General features: G+C 41.0%; 1 protein-coding gene across 9 annotated transcripts in view; it reads right to left on the bottom strand.

Annotated features, from left to right (window-relative positions):
- Nucleotides 1-1,876: 1,876 nt before the first annotated feature.
- Nucleotides 1,877-8,601, bottom strand: part of mef2aa (myocyte enhancer factor 2aa) — a 60,893-nt gene continuing 54,168 nt past the window's right edge. For 6 of the 9 annotated variants that reach the window (XM_013910059.1, XM_013910061.1, XM_005729913.1 and 3 more), the window contains 5 exons: nt 6,161-6,345; nt 4,646-4,669; nt 2,787-2,916; nt 2,489-2,612; nt 1,877-2,298 (listed from right to left, as the gene is read on the bottom strand). In XM_013910059.1, coding sequence (XP_013765513.1) covers nt 1,962-2,298; nt 2,489-2,612; nt 2,787-2,916; nt 4,646-4,669; nt 6,161-6,345 — 800 coding nt within the window. In that variant the 3' untranslated portion in view covers nt 1,877-1,961. The remainder of the gene's footprint in view (nt 2,299-2,488; nt 2,613-2,786; nt 2,917-4,645; nt 4,670-6,160; nt 6,346-8,601) is intronic. The other 3 variants (XM_005729914.1, XM_005729918.1, XM_005729917.1) reach the window with 1 other exon arrangement.

Genomic DNA, 8,601 nt, shown 5'->3' with positions numbered 1-8,601 from the left:
TGTGTCTTCCTTTAATTGCATGAACCAATAGCACAATAGCGGAAATGGCTTGAGAGATGACGTGTCTTTCAATTGAGCTACACGCATTAACAATAGATTATTCCTCAGTGAGGGGCTTGGACCTTGGATTTGAATGGTGGCAGTGTATTCAGCAGCTGCTAACACAGGCCAGCACAATAGGTGAGAAGAAACCCTATTTCCCCTAGCCTTGTGATTATCCTTAAGAAATATGAAAATAGTGGAACTTCAACCTCACAGCATTGTTATTACAATGTCATCAGGACAAACAATCACCACTAAACCACTAAAAAGAGAGACAAAACAAATTAGCCATCTGGAACTAAACACATGGGAGTTTTATGTTGGCGATTCATTTTCAAAGAGACTAACATAATAGTAAATATTGACCAGTGAATGATCTACTTTTTTTTTCTTTTTCTTTAAGGGTGTACTCTTGTAAACTTGGCTGTAAACCACAAAAATATACTTTCCTTGAAAACGGTGATCATACAGTACATTCAGCATGTACTCACACCCTGGTAATATATATTAAAGTCGCTATTTACACAACAAAAGACGACGTTTGGCTCAAATGATCAATTACACAAACAGAACAGCAAATGTTCATGGCTTTCGATATCGATTCAAGATCTGGTTTACATGACTTTAAACTATATTAAAAGCACAATAACAAATAAGAACTGTGACGAAAGAAACGGTGCGTTTGAGTGAGTTGTTAGGAGAAATCAATGCAACTGTACAAAACAACACAAAAGAACAGCTTTGGCTTATATTACTGATGAACTGTTACACAAACGTGAACATGCTGACTTTCTCACCAGCTCAACTGGGCATTATCTTAATTGCACATTTACATACCCTAATCTTTTAAATTATAAAATGAATAGTTATTGTCATTATTGCAATAGATTCTGCTCCTATCTCATTTTTACCCCCGACATTTATGTTTCATGTATTCGCTAAAGTAGTCTCAACTGTTGCAACGATTTACTGTAGGATCAAAATACCTGTGTAACTTCGATAAAAAGGACCAGTGTGCTGGATGTTTGAGTATCCAACGGCAGGCGTATATTACAGCATTCACAAACATGTTTGAATTGGTGTGTAGTCAACTGTAATTGAATTTGTTTTTTACGTTTTGAAGGGGGGGATGTGTGGCTTATAATTAGAGCAGTATTTTCTTCCACGGAGTCGGTCATGTGGGACAAACGTGGACAAACCTTTCACGTTTCTACATTGGCGGCCTCGGAAGGGGAAAAGTGAGGGATCAATTTGCAACGCACACCATCGCAGCTAAATTCTACCAAATCCCCCACACTGGTCCTTTAAACTGATGCGCGCCTGATCCACTCAGTCAATAAATTAGGAGAGGCCACTTAATATAAAGGTCTTGTGTGATTACAGCATGATTTTAAAGACAGTTCTTGCAGTGAAATATCATATGCACGGGTCCTCAGCCTGAAAGCAACACAATTTTCTCTGACTGTTTGCAACTTGCAAGCACAACAGCAAAAACAGCAACTACATGTAAGTGTCTGACTAGACCAGTGACTAAAGTAATCTACCGCCTATTGTTTAACGATTTTCTTTGAACATCTTTCTTCTGCAGCGTCTCCTGAATTGCACCAAGTACCTGATACCACCTGTTTGTGCATATAATTCAGTCCACCTAGCTGAGTTTTTAATCTTATTTTATCAGTCTGAGAATTAACTTTAGATATGTCCTGACACGTCTTATTACATTACATCTCAGTCATACAAACTGAAGTGGAGTTGAATAATAGCATGACAATGATAGCTGTAAGGACCCTTGCTCTCTCTCTCTTTCTCTCTCTTTCCCTCACTCTCTCTTTTTCCCTCTTTCTCTCTCTTTTATCTCCATGTCTAACCCCTCCCTCTCTCTCTGACCGGCTGGTGACTGGAGGCTTGATCAGAGCTCTTTATGTCACCCATGTGTCCATGCGCAAGCGCTTGACCGATGGGCTCTCCCTGTCCTCCGAGCCAGCAGGGGGTCTGCCCAGCCCCAGCGGGGAGTGGAAGTCTGGCCGGTGGTCCTCGCGATCACTGCCATCATATGAGCTACAAGACGAGCTGAGGCTGTCGGCAGGTGAACGTCCCAGAACTTCCTGTCGGCTGGACCCTTGCTGCGGCTGCTGTGAGGGGAACCCAGACGGGGTGACGCGCTCCCGTGGCGGTGAGATAGGCTCAGACTTGATGTTTATGCTCTGGCTGGTGCTGATAGATAGGTTGGAACCCTGAGGTAGGTGACCTCCGCCACTGCAGCAAAGATAAGCGAGACATTTTGTTCTTGGTCAAAAACAACGAGCGAACAAATATGAACTGAAATAATGTGAAAAGCCAGGACTGTAGATGTGTGATTCAGTATGATATCACAGAGCACAGTGGGTGTTGCTTTTATGTGAGGGCGTCTGGAGAGTGTGCTTTTGTTTGTAAGTGTGTTACTCACACCAAAGAATTAAGAGCTGCTTGGCCCAGTTGATGCTGTTGCCATGCCGACATGGAGCCCAGCGAGAGCCCAGGAGAGCTGAAGCCCTGTAGGGAAGAGATCTCTGCACTGCTCAGGGAGTACTCTGTTAAAAAAAAAAAAAAAAAGCAACCACGCACACTGAGAACTCACTCGCATTTCAGTTACAACACTGTGTGCCACTGAGAAAAGAGCAGGAACCAACAGCGTGTTGTGCAAATAATCTCGGCCAAAAAGGTTGTTGTCAGTCTGGGAGGGGGGTGAGCGAGTCCAGACTCACCAGCAGGATTGTAGGAGGTGGTCATGCCTGAGTAGACCAGGCCCTGTGGGGGTAAGCTGGGGGTGGTGACAGACACGACTGGAGTAGCCAGCGGCTGGGTGGACTGGGAACTGCTTATCCTCTGAGTGTTCTGCAAAAAACACAAACAACAAAGAAAATACTTTAGCTCAAAACATGGCACTATAAAAATATCACACTTGGATGCTAAACAGTGCCAATAGTATCATTTAAAACACTTCATTTAGCGTCGTGTTACTCGACTTAGAGGCTGCGTGCCAAATCAGCCATATAATGCCAGGGGCAGGCTGCACTGAATACGACTTATTGATGAGTTTTCACCTCTGCCTAATGTTTTCAAAATGTAACTAAAGCATTTTCAGTTTAATTAAGCTGTAGTTACTGAGTAAAGCAAAATCCTTTCTTTGTTTGTCTTTTGATCCTTTTATTATTTTACCTGATAAATACTGCAGATGATTCAGTCATTTCGCTAAAGTAGCTCTTGGGCAAAGTTAAAAGTCCCTAATGTAAAGGCTACAAATGATCCAGTTTTTTTAATGACTATTTTTTTTCAAAGTGTTCCATATTCTGTACTAAAGGTCGTGTCAAGAATGTGCATGTAATAATAAAAGCTGCCACAAGGTGGCAGTGTAACTTCATTGCTGTAAATGTTCCGCTCTTTCTGATTTTTTATTGACTGTGTGCATTAAAAAGTTTATGAAAGTAGATTAAAAAATGAGGACACCTAACAATAAACTGATATATTTAGTCTGATTACCTACAGATTCGTTTATATTTAATATATACAGAAAAACGTTGAGAGAGCTTTGCAATAAATTTAGGTAGAATTCCGCTATTCAAAGTAGAAAGCTGACCGACGTCAGTACAGAATTGCTGATGTGCAATTAAAAGCACGACAAATACATTTTGTTAGTGTTATTAAAGAGTTAAGAACACTCGTTTTGGGAAAGCTCCACTCCACAAGAGTCCACCGCAAAAACAATCAGAGTGAGCCATTAAAGTGAGTCTGGAGATCAGTTTCACACCCGAATATTATGTATATGTATATATATGCGTATATGACACATATCAGCACCCAGAGTGACACACAGCAGAGCCCCAGTGGTTTTTAGTGCAGTGACTGGCATGCAGTCCGCAACAAAAATGCAGCTTGTTGTGGTCATGCAGTAAACTCTTCAGTGAGTTGCAGATCCACTAATGAAACACAGCAAAAGTTTAGAACAATACTATAAAATTCCCCCGTGTTTAATGTAACAAACATATGTGCAGCTGCCAGCAGTCGTGTTTGAAGCGCCATTGCATCATGATCTACAGTCGATGGCTTCCTCGCATTGTTCCAACACTCTCCAGCCAGATGACTTCACCGAGTATCTCGTAAGGTGATATCATTTAAGATGATGTAATCCTCTCTGTCTTAAAAAATATAAATGATTTATAATTTACTCATCACTCTTTGAGTTGTAAAACATGAAACTATGCGTAAAAGAATTTTAAAAAGTAATCACTGATCTGCTTTCTCCCCCTCTTCCTTTCTCTCGCTCTCTTTCTCTGTCACACACACACTTTCACACATAAACTCTGGTGGTATATGACTAACATTGACGTGTTGGGAATAGAGGAGCCAATTTAACAGGCCGAGGCAATTTTCACAGGCCAAACCCAAAGCATGCAGTGTTAATGTTTTTGTCGTTGTTGTTTTTGTTTTTCCATGTCTTGTTTCTTATCACTGGGAGATCTGAGAGCCAGTCTCCAGTGTGCGCGGTGCCTTCAGTCTAGCATCAGTGATCACCGGAAGCACGTTCACATTGCAGCCATTTGCCCAGGCATTTCTCAAAACTCACCAAATCCATTTCCTCCTCCTCAGACTGCCCTCAACAGAAGAAAAGAAGAGAGTTACAGAAAAGCAGCAGAGCGGCTGTGAGTCGCTCGGGGTGGGGGGAGGTGACAAGTGCAGGAATTTACAGTAAAGGGGACAATAATAAATATAAAAACTTCTGGTGACCAATCACTGGTAAATCCCGCTCTCTTTGAACAAAGCAGCTAAATTTGCTTTTTTTAAATGTAATGCAAATACATGCTGTCACCAAACCGTAGCACGTGTGGGTATGAAGCGCTGGTGCTCCGGTTTGTTGGGCTATAAAATTCCAGTCTTGTAAATAAAGAAGATGGAGCAGTCGGACGTCAGTGAAGCTTACACAAATGAGAGCTGACATTTGTGAGTGGCACTGAGATCAAATCATAATCACCAGAAATTACGAATGAAGCTTCTCCGCTGGTACCAATAATGGCTGCTTAGTACTGTGCACTTAAAAATCCCCCCTGTGCTGGGAGGAAGAACAAGAAGCCCATTTTCCATCTTTTCTGTGCTGTGGGACATACTGTGTCCACGCCGGGGCTCTTAATACCCACACTCAATCAATAGCGGTAGGAAGACACGACAAGGGCGACAAGATATTATCTGGCTCACACCCTGGGCCCCTGATTAAGTCTTCATCTACACTCTGTCACACTGAGATGTGATTAATTTAATACCATTATGGCCTAATGACAGGCTGTCTGCAGACCTGCCACAGCCCACGCCCTCAACAGCCTCTACCAGTCGAAAATACTTCGTAGGCTCAGACAGAACAGGACCTCCCACCCTGCACCTCTTGCAACACAACCTGTCCTACTCCTACGTATTCCACAAGCAGACACAGTATCACACAGTTGTTTAAACACTGCTCCAGGCCAGCTGAGGCTCAGCAAAGGAGGAGCAGCCACAGTAACCAGAGGTTTATTTACAAAACACATCGGTTTTCTGGAAAGGCTCCTGTTACTGACACCACAAACAACACACAGAGGTGAATCAGGGTATTTGCTTGCCACTGTCTTTAAATCCCGCCCCAACCCCCCTTTTACAGTTTTCTGAATGTCGATTCGTGACTCGGAGGGTCTGCTTAAACCTCATGTGTTTGCTACGATCAGGGCACCCTGAAGCTTTCTTCTTATTATTGTTTTTTTAGGCCTCAGAATGAATGTGAATAATGGAGGGAGGGTGCAGATCCATGGTTCGGTCCACACTGAAATAGAGGTGAATACATCTCAGACACTTACGCTACCACACTGAGCCCCACTTCTCAGATAAATAAAAGTCCTGAGTTCAAGTGTTCAAGTGAGGCGGAAACCTCAGCTGAACACCACGCTACGTTTTGTGATAACATCGAAAACATGTTTGGGCAAAATCCAGGCAAAGTGTTCTGCTACGAAGGGCTTGATAAAGACACCAAACAAAGCTCTGCTCTGCCCTGCAGCAGAGATATTTAAAGGTGCTTCAGCTAGTGATACTCGTGTGCAGTGGTGTGCTCTCTACTCACCAGCGGGGGCATCATCCCTTTGCTTGATGGAGGGATAACAACCCTCAGGTCTGGCTTGCGGCTTCCCATTCCCATGTTCCCTCCAGGGGGTGGCGGAGACTTGGTGGGCATGACTTTACCCAGGCCATTGCCACTGGCTGTGCTGAGGAGGCCTGGAGAGCCCCTGGGGTTAACAAAACCATTTCCTGCAGATGTGCACAGCAACAGAAACACATCATCAAACCATGCACTGTGACTGACAACACTCCCAGTCATCAACCAAACCTCTCGCGCTGTGTTGTTTTCCAGCTTGCTGCAGCATGCAGCGTTAAGTGTTTCCAACCCTCTGGGAAGTTTTAATAGACTGGGATAATTATCCTGCACATTTACAAAAATAAAATGTCCATTTCAAAATTGATGAGCCCTTTATTTTTACTGTGAATGATTACATCAAAGCCAATTCTTTGCATCTTGGGACGAGGAGCAGTTCACTGGCAAATGTACTGTGACTGCTTAAAAGAAATAGCTGAGGCCATTACAATTGAATAAGAACAATAAAATGTTGTTCTTTGTTGTTTTTCACTGTGCACACAAACAGCAGCATGTGCTAGACTATCCCCACACCATTCACACCTAGGCATTCATGATCATTAGTCATTTCCTTTTCTTGAGAACAATTCAACTAATTTTAGGAAGTTATTTTCTTGAGTTCCAACAACTTATTTTAGGAACTCCCTCTCGTTTTTCTCATTGGACAACCACCCTTGAAAAACATCGCTATATCCACTGGGTGTGGACCGATCGAAAATAAAAGAAGTAATCGTATTGAACCGATATTAAATATAAATCTTATAAGAAGGTGTTAAAGCTACAATAAATGCCACAATACAGAGAACGGCTTATAGTTATTATTATTATTATTAGGACTTTTTTTTAAAAGAAATATGTTTTTGGTAGTTTCTCAATTAAAATAAATCTTTCCGAAACAAAACTGAAAATTTCTAAATCACCATAAAGTGTCTGCATCCATTAAGCATTTTCTTTTTAAAACACGTTTCACATAAAGATGTGTTCTTCCCATTTCTATCATGCTACAGTACCTTATTTTGAACCACAAGACACTGTATGACTCATCTGCACAAGATCTGCAGTGAGATTCTGCAGATTTCACACAAAAGAGCTCTGATAAAAAAAAACGGACTGCTGAATTCTTATGAAAACAATAACCAAACAAAAGTAAGATTTCAGGTGCACTTGAAGCTTAGCCTCACTTTATTTGACGTAAGTCTGGAAAGAAAAACTATACTTTAAGAAAACCACACTCGGAAATCCTGAAAACAAAGGGAAGAAGGAATTAATGATATCTAGCACTGCATCAACAGATCAGTAACACTTCAACAAGTTGCTGATTTCTCTATTGTGTTCAGTTTATCCCAGTGAAACACAAAGTGTGTGCGCAACAAGTAGACTCTTACATAGGAACATAATGGAACAATAGCCCGTCTGACTACAGATAAGGCCAGCAACAATTCAAGGTCAAATAAACAGTTATGAAGTGCACAATAGTATCTCACCGCTGAATCAACAGTATATGCAAGCAGCTACTGCCATCAGCCTTCACTTTGATCATATAAGACTACGCTGCTGCAAGACAACAATGTTTACAGAATTAGCAGATTAAATGTCCAAAGCCCCAAAAATAGCGAGCCTGATTAAAAGCATGGAAGAAGTCATTCAGTGGGAATGAGGAGCAATGAGTGCAAATAGAATTTCATGTAAAGAAATGGATTTCAATTTGGCAATTTGGCAAATAAAGACCTCGCTGATAGCAATCAGTGAGCTCGAATATTTTACTTTGACAGAAGTCTGCCTTGAAACGCTGAGGAAAAACAACACGATGGAGATGACTAAAGGCCTTTTTCACATCAGAGATTTGTCTTGCAGCATTGGAGGCTAACCTTCGCAGCCAAAACTGTCTGACGTAACATTGTTTTCTAATAATGCTTTGCAGTAAAATATCAAAATGTAATCCTTGCTTTGGTTTAGTTTGTTTTTATTCCCTAATCATATCAAAAATCCGACTCAAAACGTATATCAAGTAATAATGTAATGCATCATCTGGTGACACACATATATATAGCCAAAAGAAGACATAAATGATTTTTCTTGGTTTAACATCAAATTTAACTTGCATATGTTTTTCTCAATTGCGTGCATAATGTATTGTTTTATTATGTAGCTCATTGATCTTCAGCTCAAATAGGCTGTTTAAATAAAGGATTCATTCATTCATAACTGATGTTTTAAAATGTGTCCACATTACAATAATGATTGTGGGTTAAATTTCCATGTATGCTTTATGTTTTCATGCACTTGCATATATATTTATACATTTATCTATATATATTTCATTATGTCTTTCTCATGATAATCTGCTTACTTTTATTAATCTGGTTTAACTG

This window comes from Pundamilia nyererei, unplaced genomic scaffold (assembly GCF_000239375.1).
Source record: "Pundamilia nyererei isolate P.nyererei 1_Seehausen unplaced genomic scaffold, PunNye1.0 scaffold00035, whole genome shotgun sequence".
NCBI classification, from domain to species: domain Eukaryota; kingdom Metazoa; phylum Chordata; class Actinopteri; order Cichliformes; family Cichlidae; genus Pundamilia; species Pundamilia nyererei.
Note: the sequence above shows the minus strand (reverse complement) of the source record. Positions and strands in the feature narration are given on the sequence as shown.